Source organism: Otolemur garnettii, unplaced genomic scaffold (assembly GCF_000181295.1).
Source record: "Otolemur garnettii isolate 467f Iridium unplaced genomic scaffold, OtoGar3 scaffold00081, whole genome shotgun sequence".
In the NCBI taxonomy this organism is placed as follows: Eukaryota; Metazoa; Chordata; class Mammalia; order Primates; family Galagidae; genus Otolemur; species Otolemur garnettii.
The window spans coordinates 2,871,182-2,890,291 of record NW_003852476.1 but is presented as its reverse complement, the minus strand read 5'-3'; the positions used below and the strand labels follow the sequence as shown (position 1 = coordinate 2,890,291).

At 41.2% G+C, this 19,110-nt stretch overlaps 1 protein-coding gene and 1 pseudogene across 1 annotated transcript in view; one reads left to right on the top strand and one right to left on the bottom strand.

The window, feature by feature from the left end:
- Positions 1-1,065: 1,065 nt before the first annotated feature.
- On the bottom strand, positions 1,066-1,175 carry LOC111726817 (annotated as a pseudogene).
- A 4,119-nt stretch (positions 1,176-5,294) lies between these two features.
- The window catches only part of CUNH14orf37 (chromosome unknown C14orf37 homolog), a 128,155-nt gene continuing 114,339 nt past the window's right edge, over positions 5,295-19,110 (top strand). The window contains exons 1-3 of the mRNA XM_003794410.3: positions 5,295-6,648; positions 11,448-11,699; positions 13,343-13,552. Of these exons, the coding sequence (XP_003794458.1) occupies positions 5,310-6,648; positions 11,448-11,699; positions 13,343-13,552 (1,801 nt within the window). The 5' untranslated portion in view covers positions 5,295-5,309. The remainder of the gene's footprint in view (positions 6,649-11,447; positions 11,700-13,342; positions 13,553-19,110) is intronic.

Below are 19,110 nucleotides of genomic sequence, written 5' to 3'. Positions count from 1 at the left end.
GTGGCGGGTTCGAATCCCCAGCCCGGGCCGCCAAACAACAATGATGGCTGCAACCAAAAAATGGCCAGGCGTTGTGGTGGGTGCCTGTAGTCCCGGCTACTTGGGAGGCTGAAGCAGGAGACTCGCTTGAGCCCAGGAGTTAGAGGTTGCTGTGAGCGTGATGCCAAGGCACTCTACCCAGGGGGATAGCTTGAGGCTCCGTCTCAAAAAAAAAAAAAAGTTCAAGCATTGCTTTGAATAGTGGGGAGAAGGAACATATGGCCTCAATGCAGACATAGAAATGGCTTGTGGTTCACCCCCACGTTTTCTGTTGTAATTTGATTTAGAAAGCAGGTGGCCGGCACTTAACCACAGACAGAAAGTCTTTCAGGGCAATGGCAGAATTCCCTTGACACACAAATTCTAAAACTCAAGATACAGATGAAAAAGAAAAGCCTTAAAGGAAAATTATGTTTGGAAACGCAATTGGGGCCATCTTGTTCTTTGCCCCCTCCCTCTCCTATCTGATTTGTTCATGAAATTTTCCTCTCAATCCACAGGACTCCAAACACACAAACACAATGTGAAACGCCTGTCCCACCACCCAGGTGCCTTTCTACTTGGTGGCAGAACTATGAAAAGATGTAAATATCTGTATTTTTATTTTAGGTCATATAGATGAGATATGAAAATAAAATCTTAGAGGTAGAAGGGATTTCAAAAACTTATTTTAACTCCTCAGTTTGCCAAAGGAGAAACCGACGCCCCTTGACGCGTATCACATAGTAAGTTCTAATTACAATAAAGCCATGATTCGGGCAGGCGTGTTGGTTGTACTAACACTTAGAGAGGCTGAGGCAGGAGGATTGCTTGAGGTTAGGAGTCAAGACCAGTTGGGTAACAGTCTGTACAAAGAAAAAAGAAAGAAAAAATGCCAAATAAAGCTAGAATTCAGGAATGTTTGTTTTAGATTTCTGATTAATATGAGGATATAAATGATGAGCTTACAATGTCAGCACAGCAGTCTCCCTCCCTCCTCTTCTCTCCCCCATCCCTCGTCTCATCCCCAGCTGGAATTAAAAAAACAAAAGATGGTTACATGGCACAAAGGTGGTGGCCACACGCATGCTGTCAGGTGGGGGGCCTCTTCCACCCTTGTCAAGCGGAGTGCTGACCTCTCTTCTCTCATCTAACTCTCAGGAATCACTTTATGGTCCAAATCCACATCTCTCCAATCTCTGTTGCCATTGATCAGGGCCTGGGATTTTCAGGGTTTTAATCCAGCAATTTGGGATCATGTAGATGAGCTTTTAGGCCACACTTTCTATCTTCTGGGATGCTGAGTGAGATTAGTATTTGTTTAGGAAGGGGCAGCTATCTGAAAAGATCAGAAATGAGCCAGGGACGTCTACAGCTTTTATATCTCTGACTATGTAGTTAGGGTTTAAAGCCCAGCTTGTCTATAGAAACTCAGAGGTGTGGTTTCACTGATTGTGAGCACCTTGGCTGCATATATGTTTTTGTTTTCAGGAAGGCACACAGAGGCAGCAGGCCAAATTCAGCGACCTGTTACAGGGCTACGCCCTGGATGCCTGCGGGCTCACCTACAGCAGAGTGATAACTGATGTCCAAGGTGTCGACATGCCTTGGTACATGCTGTTCTCTCTTTATCAAGTATCTTTCCCATATTCCCCTTTAAAAAAAGCAATGCTACCTACATATATGTACTTAATATTTCAATAAAATGGTTTTAAGCCCCCATCCTACACATGGAGAAACTTAGCAGCCCCTCACTGTGTCTGAGGATTCTCTGGGGGGGCTTATTGAAGTCACCTGTGGCTTCAGTTCTCTCTTACTGCTAAGTTATTATCCCTGACATGCTGCTATTCCTTTTCTGCCCACAGCGTCATGACACCTTCTCACACCATTCCATTCCTGTATTTTTCCTCAGAGCAAGCTTTTTGCATACCAAATTATGCTAAAACTCAATGACTTAAAACAACAATTAATGTTTGTTATTTTATACCATTTCTGTGCATCAGGAATTTGAGAGTAGCTTGTCTGGGTTGTTCTGGCTCAAGGTCTCTCAAGAAGGTGCAGTCAAGATGTCATCTGGGGCTGTGGGTTTCTGAAGGCTTGACTGAGATGGCACAGTCACGTGTCTGTGAGTTGGCAGGAGGACTCGGCTCAGAATCCACACATTCCTCTTTCAAAGGAAAATTCAGTGCTCTGTTTGTCTTTGGCCATCTGGATCATGCTCTGAGGACTTGACCTTTTTTCTTTCTTAAAAGGACCTATAAGGATAAATGGATAATATGTGGAAGCTGTGAAATCCCTAAGGTGAGAATGTCCTATAAAAATGTGAATTTCTGTATTTCACACATGCCCCTCATGTGCTTAAGGTAGATAGTTGGATGATTAGACGAGAAAGAAAGAAAAAGTATAACTTTTATAGAGGCAAGGTTTTTATTTTAGAAGGCCGATTTCTAGTTTAATTTTCCAGAAAACCTGAAGCATCTGAGAAATTGCCAATGAGGGGAAAGGAAAGGCCCTACTCAGAAAAATAGGACTAAAACGTTAAAAAGAACTAAAACTTTTAGATTTGGGGGAAATCTAGAGATTTTAATACAGCTTTAGTTGTAATGAGAGCATGAGTAGTTTATTTTAAAGAATACAATACATCTCTAAATCTTACAGTAGTTGATATTCAGTAAAGATTGCTTATTTTAAAACCAGTTGTATTTTTCTAAAATCATTTATTTACATTGCCTAACTCATACTTTTTTTGATCCTTAAATTTTGAAACATGAAGATGTTGCCTATGATTTTTTCTATAGTTATTACAGAGTATAAGAAATAATTTAAACATTTAAAAGACATATTTTAATTGAAAATGATGCCAGGCACGGTGGCTCACACTTGTAATCCTAGCACTCTGGGAGGCCAAGGCTGGTGGATTGCTTGAGCTTACCAGTTTAAGAGCAACCTGAGCAAGAGTGAGACCATCTCTACTAAAAATAGGAAAATTAGCCAGGTGCTGTGGTGGGCGACTATAGTCCCAGCTAATGGGGAGGATGAGGCAGAAGGATCCCTTGAGCCCGAAAGTTTGAGGTTGCTGTGAGCTGTGACACTGTAGCCTTGGGGACACAGTGAGACTCTGTCTGTCTTTCTCTCTATATATATACATTTATATACTTCTTTAAACTGGATAGTTAACTGGTGGTATTTAACAATGATAGAACATAAGTTTTAAAATATACGTGTTTTAAAGAGGAAGGGGGGGAGGAGAAGGGGAGGATGGGTGGAGGGAGGGTAATTGGTGGGACCACACCTACAGTGCATCTTACAAGGGTACATGTGAAATTTACTAGGTGTAGAATATAAATGTCTTAACATAATAACTAAGGAAATGCCGTGAAGGCTATGTTAACCAGTTTGATGAAAACATTTCAAATTGTATATAAAACCAGCACATTGTACCCCATGATGCATTAATGTACACAGCTATGATTTAATTTTAAAAGAAGAAAGAAAGAAAGAAAAGCCAATTACACTGGAAAATTAGAGAGCTTTTTTTTTTTTTTTTTTGGTCAGGGCTGAGTTTGAATCTACCACCTCTGGCATATGGGGCTGGCGCCCTACTCCTTGAGCCTCAGGTGCTGTCCAGAAGTTAGAGTGCTTTTTTTTCGTATAATTTTACAGATACCTTATATGAATGCTAAAAATTAATCAAACATCATAAGCTTTAGCTGTATACTAGAAGCCAAATGCATGGAGTGTTCTTTAGAGAGAGAGCATTCTCTTGCAGCACTGTTAGATTACCAGCATTGTATGAGAAGAAAGGGAAAGCACTTACTTTATAAAATGATACATTTCTTTGACTTGACTGGAATCAATTAGTAAATATACATTTCAGAAAGAATGTAGTTTAAACCTTTAATAGAGCCCTTTATGAAAACAAGGATGTCCGTTATTTTTACTCAATTAGAACATCGAATGTTACAGCATAATATTATTGTTAAATCACATTTATTTCTCAAATAGTGTTGAAAAGCAACTAGCCATTAAAGTAGTGCCCATTTTTTCATACTCTGTTGATAACAACCTTAGCAAAAGCCTTGTTTATTTGAAAATTTGAATAGATAAACACAATGATCAGAAATTTGTGAAAACACATTGGAGCAAAGAATTTTTCCTCTTTTTTTTTTGAGACAGAGCCTCAAGCTGTACCCCTGGGTAGAGTGCCGTGTACAGCTCACAGCAACCTCCAACTCCTGGGCTCAAGCGAGTCTCCTGTCTCAGCCTCACAAGTAGCTGGGATGACAGGCGCCTGCCACAACGCCCGGCTATTTTTGGTTGCAGCCGTCATTGTTGTTTTGGCGGGTCCGGGCTGGGGATTCGAACCCACCACCTTAGGTGTATGTGGCTGGTGCCTTAGCCACTTGAGCCACAGGCGCTGAGCCAGAATTTTTCCTCTTCAATAAAATAAAACACAGTACACTTTCATTGGAAAAAAAAAAAAATACGTGTTTCAGTCCCCTTGGGTTGCTGTAACAAAATGCCATAAATGGGGCAGCTTTGAACAATAGAAATTTATTTCTCACAGTTCTCCGGGCTGCAAAGTCCAAGATCACCAGCAGATTTGGTGTTCTGGTTAGCAGAGGGCACCTTTTTGCTTCCTCACATGGTGGAAAGGATGAAGAGCTCTCTGGGGTCTCTTTTGTAAGGGGACTAATCTCATTCCCATGGAATCACTTCCCAAAGGCCCCACTGTGTATTACTATCACATTAGTGATTAGGTTTCAATGTATACATTTTGGGAGATGCAAACATGTAGACCATGGCAACACTTAAAAATTGTTTGACTGAATGAATGTGTAAGATTTCCTTTTTATATCTTGTACATGTTGCTATTTCTGTAGTCATCTGACTGTGTGATTAATAGAGAAATTAGGAGAAAATTATTATTTTTTTTGAAAATGTGACTTCAAGGGTAGTTTATTTCTAGTAGGTATTTAAGAAACAATGAACCTGATACTTGAACTTCGTGTACCTATTTCTGGGAGCTTGAAAGTTAAATCAGCAAAATTCAGCAGGGAAAAATGAACTGGGTTATCCATGTCTCAGAGGTACAAAGAAATAGAGCAGCCTTCTCCTATCTCTGTGTGTGGAGTCAAGGAGAGAGGAGATTATTTTACTTTTGGTTTAATTTTAAAGGAAATTACTCACAAAATACATTTCTCTGACAGTGTGGCATGCTTTATTTTTCTGCAGGACTCGATTACTGGAATTGTCAACCCTGCCGATTTATGTGACATTTCTCCTCCACTATGAGCAGACCAGTCACACTGCACACTGGCCTGGCTTTCTGTAGCCTCCTGCTTCTCAGCTGTGCCACACGATGCCTGGCCTTTCCCAAAACAGAAAGGAGTGAGATCGCATATGTTCCTGCAGAAGAAGGGCAGTTTGAGAAGATGAGCACAGATGGCCTAGAGAACAGCTCTCTTACCTCAAAGCAGGCTCCTCAGATGGTGGTCTCTGAGGATCCACTGACGTCAGCAGGGCCATCAGCCCTGCCGTCAAATCAAGTATTCTTGATTAACAAAGAAACCCCTCCTAGAGGAGCCAGGCTCCTGCAGCCTGATAGCCCTGATGTTTATGCTGCTACTGTGCCAGCAGGCCCAGCAGGTGAAGACGTGTTTGGTTCCAGTCAGCCAGAGAGAATGTCTCCTTTCAAGGCTGTGTTAACCACTGCTGTCACTGCAACCACTTCTCTGAATATTGGTGTGAAGGAGGAGCCCATCAGGGGGACCAGCATGCAGCCCACTGCTGAAGAGGCCACAGAAGCAACACTGAGTGATGTGGATGACCAGTTATTTGCAACTGACAGTCATGAAGGAGTTAGTCTGGGACACTCCTCTTCATCCCATGTGAATGCTAAAGAAATGCTGACCACCTGGGCAAGGCCTGAGGAATCTGAAACATCCCCAGACCACAGGAAAACATCTTTTCCTGGTACTGGGTCCACAGTAGGCCCTGAGCCTGAGAGCCTCACACCTGATAAGAAGCCTGTGCAGATGACGGCTGATGATACCCAGGTGACTTCCACCAAGCAATCATTCATGGCTTCTGAGCATACGCTGAGCGTCCAGCCAGAAACTGATAGTCTGCTGGGAGCCCCAGAAGTCACACTGAGTGTCAGCACAGCTGTCCCAGCTGCTTCTGTGTTCAGTGATGACTGGGATGACACCAAATTAGAGAGTGTAGGCCAAATAAAGACCCCGAAGCTTGGAGACAGTGCAGGGGCTCAGGTGAGAGTAGAAATATCTCCGACAGCACAGGCAAGCCGTGAGGGGACGGAAGGGGGCTGGCCTTTGACAGAGGCCGCACACGTGGCTCTGGGGCTGGCGGAAGGGGAAACACACGTGCGGACAGTCCTGGTAACAGCACAAGGGGATGAGCTGTCTCCTGCCTTCACCCATCAGAGTTCCTTTCCCCCCACAAGCCTGATGGAAGACACAACAGTTTCTGTTGTGGACCTGTTCCAAAGTACGGGAGACTCCACAGAATCCATCAAGGAACAGGATGCTGTGTCTTCCTTGGAGACCACTGTTTCCATCTCAGAGTATGAGTCCGAGGCATATCAACTTTTGGGAAATACATCAAAAGGTAAATGAAAGAAAATAAAAGAAAGAAAAGCTTTGTTTAATTTGGAATTTTTGATTTGGTTTTGTGGTTTCTTTTTTAAATGGCAATTCAGAAATAGGTTAACATTTAATGATGAAGGTTATGTTAATCAGTTTGATGAAAATATTTCAAATTGTATATGAAAACACCACACTGTACTCCATGATTGCATTAATGTACACAGCTATGATTTAATAAAAAGAACCCAAACATTTAGTGAAAGGTCAAAGTGTACATGTAAATCATGTATTTTAATAAAAATTACACCCAAATATACACCCTGCATATAGACCAGTAGTCTTCAACAGGGGATGGTTCGACTCTCCCCTCCCTCAGGGGACAGGAGACACTTTCAGTTGTTAACGACCAAGAGGTGCTCCTGGCACCGTGTGGGCAGAGGGGAGGGATGTCGCTTAGAGGACATATGACAGCCCCCACAAAAAAGAGTGACCTGAGCCGGTGTGCTAATAGCATTGAGACTGAGACACTCTAATATAGACTAATATTTGTCCAATGTTTTATTATGAAAATATATTAATATAAAAATGGCAGAAGATTACCTCCAGGTTTAAATGGTGAAATAAACAGTGTAGGATACTTGTATTCACATTGTTGTGAAACATAGTCACATCCTTTACATTTCTTACGAAAGAGCTTTAGGTGAATACTATATTTATTTCATAGTATTAACTACATTAATTCTCTGACTTCTGATTTCTCCGAAAGAAAGCGGCTAGAGACAATGGGGGAAAGATAACTTGTGGCTGGCTTGTGCTGCATTTTTTTCCTACTTTCTCTTGGCCCTTAAGTCTGTGAGTATTATGAGCTGGCAAGCCTTGTATTTGTTGCTGATGGGAAATGTTATTCTTTTATTATGTTGAGTTGGTTAGATAACAACAGTGGGAAGGAACAGCTCTGTATAATGTGTGAATGCTCATTTCAAATTGTTTTGGAACATGTACACTATGTTAATTCAGCCAAGTAGGCCAATTAGTGGAAAATATCAAATCAGTAATATGTTTTAGAAAATGTTATTAAGATTGATCACAGCCAATTTCAAGTGGAGAGAATATTTTATACCCTGCAGACTTTTGCTTGTCTCTTTCCTCTGGGACCCTCTTTCACCTCTCTTGGGAAGCACTCTAAACTTTCTCTTTGTTCTTCCTAAATAAAATCTCTCTTTGTTACTCTGAAAAAAAGTGTTATTGAGATCAAATTAAAATAAGAGATCATCAATGAATGGTAAGAGGAAGACTGACTTTTACATGTCTACTTCATTTTGTAAAGACAGAGATCTAATATGCTCTAAGTTTTCATAAAATGCTTCCAGCAAATGTTTTATAAACTGGTTTTGATGTGGAACTGGGGGTCCGCGTGGCTGTGAGAATATTAGATTTGACTGAGCATGAAGTTTACGTCAGATCTTTTTGTTTGTTTATTTGTTTTTGGCCAGGGCCAGGTTTTAACCCATCACCTCCAGTATATGGGGCCGGCCCCCTACTCCTTTGAGCCACAGGCACCACCCCTTACGTCAGATCTTTGCAGGATCTGTCTTTCTGGAGCAGTGAGTCCTAGGCCCCAGTTACTTACCCATGACTGAGTCCATGATGCTTATGTCCTAGACTTGGGTGAGCCTAAAAAGTAAAATGATTTTGTAATTTTAAAAATTGTTTTGATTATTGAATATGCTCACTCTTTATAATCGCAACACTAAAGTCCAGTCTTTTAATAGGTGACATCTTTTTATTCCTAGCTCATACCATAATCCTTGGCACATGGGGGATTAGTAAATGAAAATATAGGGTCCAGCAGAAGTGACCTTTTTTGTCCTTGAGTGTGATATTGTTACAGAATTACATGCACAGATAATGGCAAAAACAACAACCTTTTTGTGAGCTGGTAATTTATGTCAGTCTTTTATTACAAAGTCATAAGCATGTGATTCTGTGACATAACAACATCACACACAAGCACGAAAGGGCATCACTTTTGCTGGACCCTGTAGAGAACCATTCAGACTGGAATTATCCAATTTGATGCCGACCTTGTCCAAATTCATCAAACAACTTTGAAATGAGCTCTCTTTGAGAGAGATCTGTGGGATTAAAAAGAATGTGAAAGCTTGCATTTATAAGTAGAAGTTAGAGAATAGCCTGAAACTTTTACTAATCATTTTTTTGGGGATTATAAATATTTTTCTAAAGTAAACATCTCAGATGACCATCATTTTAGGGCCTAGGGATCACTATGACATTATCTTCTTCAGAATATGCAATGACTTCTTGGTGTTTCTGGACATTACTAAGAGATGAATACTATGAAGTTATAGTCAGTCCTGAGTCAGCTAGTTCTTCAGGTGGTTCAACAGAAGATCAGTCTTTAAAAATAATCTATTACTTTTTTTCTACCGGGAGTAGAAAGAGTGAGAGATGCTGGGCAATTTTTGAGGTTATTTAAAACATTCCCATTACTACTTCTGTTTCTCTTCTTTCTGTAACAGAAGTCACTTGTTCAGGGTATTACACATTTTGAAGTTTCTTGCTATTTCATAAAATCATGAATATAGATTGTGTTTTTATTTTTACATATTTATTCTCAGAAGTATTCATTATGCTTTCAAAAATGAGAGCAATGTAGGGATTATATACTGCATAACATGATGCAGCTATATATTATTCTCTTCTTATGGCAAATAGAGCATTGTCCTATGTGCTGGAGATATCTGTACACAGGGCAGGGAGCCCTGGCTCTCAAGAGATTTGCAGTCTTGTTGGGGAAAGAAAAACTTGATGATATAAGGTACAAAAATGAAGCTCATGCTAGAACCTTACTTTAACTCATGTTGTTTGTCCTATAACCATGTAATATCTTCAAAATTAGACAGCCGCTCACCTTTGGAATATATATATACATACATACGTATATATATTTCAATCCATCAAAGGTAAAAATCTCTTCAGTTCAGAAGAAAAATAGTCTTAATTGGATGGATACCAAGAAAAGGAACTGTTTATATTGAAAAATAAACAAAATATACTATTTTAAAGCAAATAGTTTTCAAGGAAAATATTTTTTATTTTTGTTTTTGCATAAGAAGATGTACTGTGATGTCATTAATGCAAACTTTGAGAACTTTTTTTTTTAGCTATCCCTAGAATGTTATTTTTTATTGTACTGCTTGCTGGCCTTGCTAAAACTCTTTGTAACTATAACTAGTTTTTAAGAAAAGAGAGGTAATAAGATCTTCTAGAAATTAAGATTTTTGTATAGCTCAGTACAGTATCTGACATTTCTTCCTTCATAAGAAGAGGGCACATCTTGACTTAGAAATAGTCTTTAGGCTCGGTGCCTGTGGCTCAAGTGGCTAAGGTGCCAGCCACATACACCTGAGCTGGTGGGTTTGACTCCAGCCCGGGCCCGCTGAACAATAGTGATGGCTGCAACCAAAAAAAATAGCCGGCTGTTGTGGCAGGCACCTGTAGTCCCAGCTACGTGGGAGGCAGAGGCAGGAGAATCGCTTGAGCCCAGGAGTTGGGGGTTGCTGTGAGCTGTGATGCCATAGAACTCTACCCAGGGGGACAGCTTGAGGCTCTGTCTCAAAAAAAAAAAAGTCTTTAGTAGCATATTGTATAAGGTTGTTAAAGTGGACATGTGACAGACATGTCCTGCCCTGTAGGTCTATTTCATTTTCTTTTCTGATCGAAAAGCAAATGCAATCTTCTATGGAGGCCACTCCAGATGGTTCTTGGGCATGTTAGTACAGTGGTTAAGGTTCCTTAGCTTCTGTAAACCCAAGTTCTGTGAAATGGAGCAGTGATAGCAGATATCTACTGAACACTTAGTTACCAAGGACCAGATGCCTACAGGGGTTATCTAATTTAATTTTTGTAACAAGACTATGAGATAGAAACTGTTATTACCCCCATTTTATATCTCAGGGCCCAGAGATATGAAGTAATTTGTCTAAGATCACACAGCTAATAAGGGACTCAGTCAGAATTTGGCCCTACATTTGGCGGTAGTCAGCGCATCCTGACCACTGTGTGTGACACACGGTTTCCATGGAATGATACTAGGACTTGCCTCCCCTCAGTACACACAGGAGGATAAAATGAGGCATGACACACAACAGAAACTTGGTAAACATTAGTTATTAGAATTTTTTTTTCTTTTCTTTTTTGAGACTCAAGTGGTTGCTCTGGATAGAGTGCTGTGGCATCATAGCTCACAGCAACCTCCAATTTGGGCTCAAGGGAACCTCTTGCCTCAGTTTTTCTATTTTTTAGTACAGATGGGTCTTGCTTTTGCTTAGGCTGGTCTTGAACATCTAAGCTCAAGGAGTCCACCTGCCTTGGCCTCCCAGAGTGCTAGGATTACAGGTATAAGCCCAGCAAGTTACTGGAATTTTTATTCCTTTATTTTAAAATACTAACTTCCTTGACCCTTCAGAAATGCATATATTTATACAAATGTTTCTGCAAATTGTTAAATGTAACTTAGTTCTGTATAATTTGTTTCTTAGGGTTTGGAAGGCAGCTCAGCTGTTCATCTTCCTACTTTGTTTATATAAACTTCTTTATCTCTGTCTTAGATTGGTTTGCAGCTCCTGAAAGCAGCAGTGGGGAAAACATTTACTTACTTTTATTTTATTTCTACCTTCTCCCTTTGCTTCCCCAATTGCCTAAATGCTATCTGCCTTTCTCCCCTTAATTTATCAATTGTACAGTGATTTTGCAAGTATAGACATTTGTTTTATTTTAAAATGTTTCCCCCTTTTTAAGACATCGTCACACAAGAGATGACAACAGCTATTCAAGAACCAGAAGCCACTTTGTCCTTGGTGACACAAGAGCAAGTCGTTCTCCTTGAGGTTACTGGAGACGGTGGCGGGACAGAGGGAGGAGAAGAGCTGCCCACTCCTGTGTCCGGGGAACCCGGTGTTACTCAGCTGTCAAGAAAATGGGAGCCTCTGGCCGCTGTGGTTTCAACTACAGCTGTCCCTTTGTCTGTGGAAGCTGCTCCTGCTCTGGAAGGTCTGTAAAGGAGGGTGTTGGACTGATTGTTTTGGGGGTAGGTCTCTTCAGTAAGTTGACAAGGAGCAGAATGAGTGAGGCAGTTGTCACTGCCGTCGGTGCACGCACACACCCGACCTGGAAGGAAGGTGAGCTCGCTGTCATCAGGGGAGGTGGCGTGTAGCCCCCAAAGGATGCAGGGTTAGTCCTCAGATTAAACGTCCTGGTGGCTCATGTACAGGTCCGGGCCTCCTGAGAACATTTGCCTTGTTTGATAACTGCTGCTGGGAGCTGGCAGGGTGGGGTGGTGACAGCAAGCACTTGGATCTGAGTCCCAACTTTGTCCTTCAGTAGTACTGTGACCTCAAGCAAGTTTCTTCTTTTTTCTTTTTTTATTTCAGAATAATATGAGGGTACAAAGAATTAGGTCACAGTGTCTGCGTTTGTTAGGTGAGGTCCCTATTGTAGCTGTGCCCTTCACCCAGGGGGTGTGCCATATACCCCTACATTGTGCCCATTAAGTGGGAGCACAGCAATCCCCTTGCCACCTCCTCTCTCCCCTTCCCTCTTTCCCCCTTCCCCCAACTTGAATTGAACTGAGTTTTTCCTCTTGTGTGGGCCTATATTAGTTCATCTATTGGCTTCATGTTAGTATCGAATCATTGGGTACTTGCTGTTCCTTTCTTGTTCTGCTTTACTAAAGAGAATGTTTTCTAACTCTATCCAGGTTAATAGAAAAGATGTAAAGTCTCCATCTTTTTATGGCTGTGTAGTATTCCACAGAGTACATATACCACGGTTTGTTCATTCATTCTTGGGTTGATGGGCACTTGGGTTGTTTCCATGTTGGCAATTATAAATTGAACTATAATAAACAATCTAGTACACATGCTCTTGTGATAAAACGATTTTTTTTTCTGGGTAGATACCTGGCAATGGGATTGTGGGATTAAATAGAAGGTCTATTTCGAGTTCTTTGAGGATTCTCTGGATTTCTTTCCAAGGAGGCTGTATTAGTTTGCAATCCTGCCAGCAGTGTAGAAGTGTTCCCTTCTTTCAAGCTCGTTTCTTAACTTTTGTCAGTCTCTGTTCCTCTCTAAAGGTATTCTTACCTATCTTATAGGTTATTATACAGATTTGAAAGAATGTCTCCGAAATGCTTTCTATATAAATGGTCTAATCTCTTAGGGACAGTGAAAATTTCCAATCTGCACACTTGGTAACACTGGGGCCTGTGTTTGGCTGCTTAGAAGTCCAGTACCTTCCAGATGCAGAGCTCGGTTCTTACTCTACGACTTCATTTTAAGAAAGACAGTCAGTCTTTTCAAAGTAGTCTTCAGCATCTATTTTAATATAATACATTGTTTGGTTACATCTTTTGTTTTTAGTAATACATCATATAAAATTCTGCTACATCCATAATATTGTCAATAGGATAAGTGGGAGGTTAAAATTTAAAAACCAAGTTCTGATTTGAGACAGTATATTTATTTCCTGGAAGATAAAGTGTTTGTTCTGGGTCGCTGGCTTCCTACGACGTGGGGAAGGAAAGCTGCCCCAGTGCCCGGCTGCTGTGTGGGAGGTTTCGTTTCATTAGTCATTTCTGGTGAAAGCACAAGTTCATGTTTCCCATAACGATCAGTCCTGTCTCTTGTGTTTGACAGACCTCATGGACACAGTCACAGGGCCAGGTGAGGAGCTGACATCAGTTCTGGGTTCTCCGGTGACGCCCCCAGGAATGATGGTGGAGACACATGGCCTTTCCCCCATGCTGTCCGCTTCTGAGGTGTCCTCTGAGAAGGGAACTGTCTGGCCATCCATTAGCCATGTCAACACAGCCACCTCTTATGGCCTGGACCAGCTTGAATCTGAAGGTACCCTTGCTGTGAGAGGGATCTTTTCTACAAATGTTTTTGAGAAAAGATTAAGTAGAAGTGTGTTGAATCTGCCGTGCAGGTCTGCAGTCAGTAAACATGGCCCAGGCAGATCTGGCCTGCCACATGAGTTATATAATCTGTGAGCCAAGAATAGTTTTTATATTACATTAAAATTTTTTAAAAATTCTTTTGAGTTTTTATATTTTTAAATGATTGGAAACAATCAAAAGAAGAACAATATTTTGTGACATGTGAAAGTTGCAATAAATCCAGATTTCAGTGTTCATAAATAAAGCTGTATTGGAACAGTGCCACACTCATTCATTTACATATTGTACATGGCCACTTTTGTGCCATAGCAGCAGAACTGAGAGGCGTGACAGGGACAAAATGGCCTGTGAGGCCTAAAACATTTATGGTATGGTCCTTTTTTTGTGACAGAATCCCACTCTGTCGCCGTGGGGTCATCACAGCTCACAGCAACCTCAAGCTCTTGGGCTCAAGTGATCCTCTTTCGTCAGCCTCCTGAGTAGCTGGAACTACAGGCACCCACCACAAAGTCTGGCTAATTTTCCTATTTTTAGTAGAGACAGGGTCTCATTCTTTCTCAGGCTGGTCTCAAACTCCTGAGTTCAAGGAGCTCTTGCTTCTCAGAGTGCTAGGATTACAGGTGTGAGTCACCATGCCTGGTTCTGTGGTATGGTCCTTTATAGAACATGGTTGCTGACTCCCGGTATACATCAGTGGTCCTCAACTACAGTTTAACATTAGAATTATCTTGGAGAAAAAAAAATAAAACAGTTACCTTGGAGAGCTTTGTTTCTGAGACAGAGTTTCATTTTGTCACCCTCAGTAGAGTGCTGTGGCATCACAGCTCACAGGAACCTCAAACTCTTGGGCTCAAGCAATTCTCTTGCCTCAGCCTCTCAAGTAGCTGGGACTACAGCCGCCTGCTACAGTACCTGGTTATTTTTAGAGATGAGGTGTTGCTCTTGCTCAGGATGGTTTCAAACCTGTGAGCTCGGGAAATCCACCCGCCTCAACCTCTCAGAGTGCTGGGATTGCAGGTGTGAGCCACCACACCCAGCATACCTTGGAGAGCTTTTTAAAAACCCCGGTGTCTGAGTGATTGACAAGCTGGCATGAGGTCAGATCTGAAATTGATATTCAGGGTGCATTGAGAATACTAGGTTTAAATACAGAAGTTGAGTTTCTCCACCAGATTCTTGTATGAAAGATTTATTTATTCATTTTATTATTATTTTTTTAAGATGAGCATGAAACAAAGTATATTAAAGAAGAAAAAGGTAGGGTTACAGAGTAAGAATGTTTATCAAGCAGGATATTTTCATCATAGACAGCCATTCTGCCTCCATTGCCAGGACAAGTAGGCAAAGAGGCAGAGGCCTGTATGAAAGTTTTAATGTGGATTATATTTTAGTAACATTGTTCTGGTTGTTAATGCTGGGATATTCTCCTCTAGTAACATCTCTGGGTTAGAATGTTCCTCTATTAGGAGATAGGCTGTCTCTTTATTTACTAAGACTATGAGAAATCCATGTTAAGTGGTACTTTCTTTTTTTTTAATTATTTATTTTTTTATTGAATGGTAACTATGTACATTAATGCACTTCTGGGGTACAGTGTGGGGTTTTCACACACAATCCGAAACACTTCCATCAAACTGGTTAACATAGCCTTCATTTTCTTAGTTATTATTTTAAAACATTCACATTCTACTCTTAGAAAGATTCACTTGTACCCTTGTAAGATAAACCACAGAAGTGATCCCTCCAATCCCCCTCTCTCCACCCACTCCCCCTTCCCCTCTCCCTCTCCTCTCCCCGTATTCTTAGGCTGTTATTAGGTTATAGCTTTCATATAAAAGGTATAAATTAGTTTCATAATAGGGGTGTGTACATTGGATACTTTTTCTTCCATTCTTGTGATACTTTGCTAAGAAGAACATTTTCCAGCTCCATCCATGTGAACATGAAGGACGTAAAGTTTCCATCTTTATGGCTGCATAGTATTCTATGGTGTACATATACCACAGTTTGTTGATCCATTTGTGGATCGATGGGTACTTGGGCTTCTTCCATGACCTGGCAATTATGAATTGGGCTGCAGTAAACATTCTGATACAAATGTCTTTGTTGTAATGCGATTTTTGGTCATCTGGGAATATACCTAATAAAGGAATTACAGGGTCAAACGGCAGGTCTATGTTTAGTTCTCTAAGTGTTCTCCAGATGTCTTTCCAAAAGGAATGTATTAGTTTACATTCCCACCAGGAGTGTAGGGTGTTCCCTTTTCTCCACATCCACGCCAGCATCTCTGGTTTTGGGATTTTGTGATATAGGCTAATCTCACTGGAGTTAGATGATATGGTACTTTCTAAGACATTGACTTTGAGCATGAGAAAGAAACTTGGGGGCAAACTGCATGTTAATAAATAAGACTAGAAAGACAACCGATGGTCACTTAATTAATCAGCATTTTAGCAGGTGGACAGGGCCTGGCTGGAGGTGCACAATGCCCAGAGATCTGTAGTGCAGAGTTTCTTTAATCTGCAGCACAAGTAAACTTTGGGGCACTAAATTAGCCACATGTTTCATGCAGGAAAGATATGGGACATGCTGTTATTTTCTGCTACTCTACAGTGGGGGAAGATGGTTCAGCTTGCTAGGCAGCAGACTCTGTTGCAGACTTTCAGAGTAACACTGGTGGTCTGCCGTCAGAGAAATTGGACAGTTTAGGATGGTGCAGGAAATTCCACAGTGGGGTACTGGTTTAAGAAACAGGTGAAAGTGGGCTCAGAGGCTAACAGCTCTTGCACTCCACATGCAGATAAACACTAGGTGACTTTGACTTCAGTGTCTCATATTAACTATCTGCTCTTTTTGATGCCATCTGGAAAAAGCAGGTTTCCTCAAATTAACCTGAGTTAGAGATGACAGCTTTACCCAGCAGGGCTCATTAAATCAGAGGAAAAAAATGTATTTGTGAATAATCCATACTTGTGAAATTGCAATAATTTTCTAAATTTAGTAGATGTTGGCAGTTGTATTGAAATATGTTAGAATCTTCCTGACAACTCTAAGATGTCCTAGAGTTTTAGTTCTTTTCATCTGCACAGTTCAATTTTAGCTACTTTTTGATAACATATTTTGTTAATTTTTGGTCTAAATTATGATTCTTGTCAAGGTTTATAAAAGACATTCCTGGTTAAGGAATATTCTTTTTGCTACATTGTTGGGCGTAAGACAAGATTTTTGACTGGGCGCCATGGCTCATATCTGTCATCTTGGTACTCTGGGAGGCCCACATAGGTGGATAGCTTGAGCTCAGGAGTTCAAGACCAGCCTGAGCAAGGGCATGACACCCATCTCTGCTAAAAATAGAAAAACTAGTGTGGCATTGTGATGAGTGCCTGTAGTCCCAGCTACTTGGGAGCTGAGGCAGAAGGATCTCTTAAGCCCAGGAGTTAGAGGTTGCTGTGAGCTATTATGCCACGGCACTCTACCCAGGGCTACAGAGTAAGATTCTGTCTCAAAAAACCCCCAAATACAAAAAAGACAAGATTTGACCTAGCACACATTTTCTTGTGAATATCAAAGGATATAGCTTATATCTAATTAGGGTATGTTAATAATGCCACACTTAATTAATGCTTATGCATGTATCCATTCCTCTGAGAGCTGAATGGACCACGCTCACTTAATCACACAAAGCCACCAGCCTCCTGGGTGCACCTGAGGCCTCCTTTTTTTTTTTTTTTTTTTTTTTTTAGACAGAATCTCACTTTGTTGCCCTCAGTAGAGTGCTGTGGGCATCACAGCTCACAGCAACCTCAAACTCTTGGACTCAAGCGATACTCTTGCCTCAGCCTTCCAAGTAGCTAGGACTACAGGCACCTGCCACAACACCTGGCTATTTTTTTTGCTGTAGTCTGGTTGGGGCTGGGTTCGAACCAGTATACTGGTTTGGCCACCCTCAGTATATGGGGCCATTTTAATTCTACCATAGAATTACACTCAGAGGGAGATAATTAATTCTTATCTAAGAATGTATTAGATTTATCAAGTTATCTTCCTTTCAAGTTTTAATCTTTTGTTTATGTAATTTTAGTCTCTGCCTCCCCACTAGGGGGCAGGAGCGTCTCCCCAAGGAGCCGAGGTCTATTTCTCGGCGTGGGCAGTGGAAAGGGACAGCCCTGTTGGACACCAGGCACCCAAGGAGAGAGAGTTTTTGTGGAAATTTCTGAATCCACTGCCCCATTTATTCTTTAAGAGAGAATTAACAGCCCAGATCAGTCTAAAAGTTGTATCTGCTTGTACCCTGCCTTCTCCTCTCCCGAGGTTACCGAGACGGGGGTGTTAGTTTTTCAGGGCTGCCATAAGGAAGCATCAGCTGATTGGCTCCAAATAGCAGACGTTTGTTCTCATGCAGTTCTTCAGCGAAGAAGTCTGGAATCAGGGTAGGCAGGGCCATGCTCGCTGGCTTGCCCCTTCCAGCTTCGCATAGACCCAGCTGTTCCCTGGCTATGTCAGCGCAACTCCAGCCTTTCCGCATGGCCCTCTGTGTCTCTGCCCACACTCACCTCCTATTATTACTATTTTTTAAAATTAAAAACTATTTTTTTGGAGACAAGGTCTCACTTTGTTGCCCAGGCTGGAGTGCAGCGACGTAATCGCAGCCCACTGCAGCCTTGAACTCCTGGGCGGGAGTAATTCTTCTGCCTCAGCGTCCCAGGTAGCAGGGACTACCAGCACATGCCACCAGGCCTGGATGATTTTTCTGTTTTTTGTGGAGATAGGATCTTCGCTATGTTGCACAGGCTGATCTCAAACTCTCAGCTGGTGAAAGGGGAGAAGATTTGGTGTTTTACTTTTCTCAGGCACTGAGGAAAGCCTTCTTCATGGGCACATCCGTCTTGCGCACGCTTCAGCAAAAATGCAGTTTGATTTTTGAAAGGATAATGGCTTATTTTTCATGTTACTGGATACATTTTATTTCCATATGTGATTTTTTTAAGGGAATAGATGTTTCCAGAATGATAAAAATTTATTGTACTTAGGGCTGTGTTCAGCATCTTTGAAATACAAACACAACAAAAATAGTCTATTTTTTTATTCAAAATAGGATAGTGGCAGATTTTATACATACTTTTATTTATTTATAACTGTATAGACAATAATAGTTTTTGGACATGATCTCTGTATAAGTTGATTTTCTTCTCTTGTTGTATACTGATGTCTTTATCTGCTCCAAAATGCCAACTCAAAATTTCTGATTACTATTGAAAATGTATTTGGAATATTTTTTTTTCGAGTTACCTGTCTTTAAAGTATTTTAATATTATTGCTTTCTTACTTAAAGAATTCCTATGGCTCGGTGCCTGTGGCTCAAGCGGCTAAGGCACCAGCCACATACACCTGAGCTGGCGGGTTCGAATCCAGCCTGGGCCGCCAAACAACAATGACAGCTGCAACCAAAAAATAACCAGGTGTTGTGGCAGGCTCCTGTAGTCCCAGCTACTTGGGGGGTGGAGG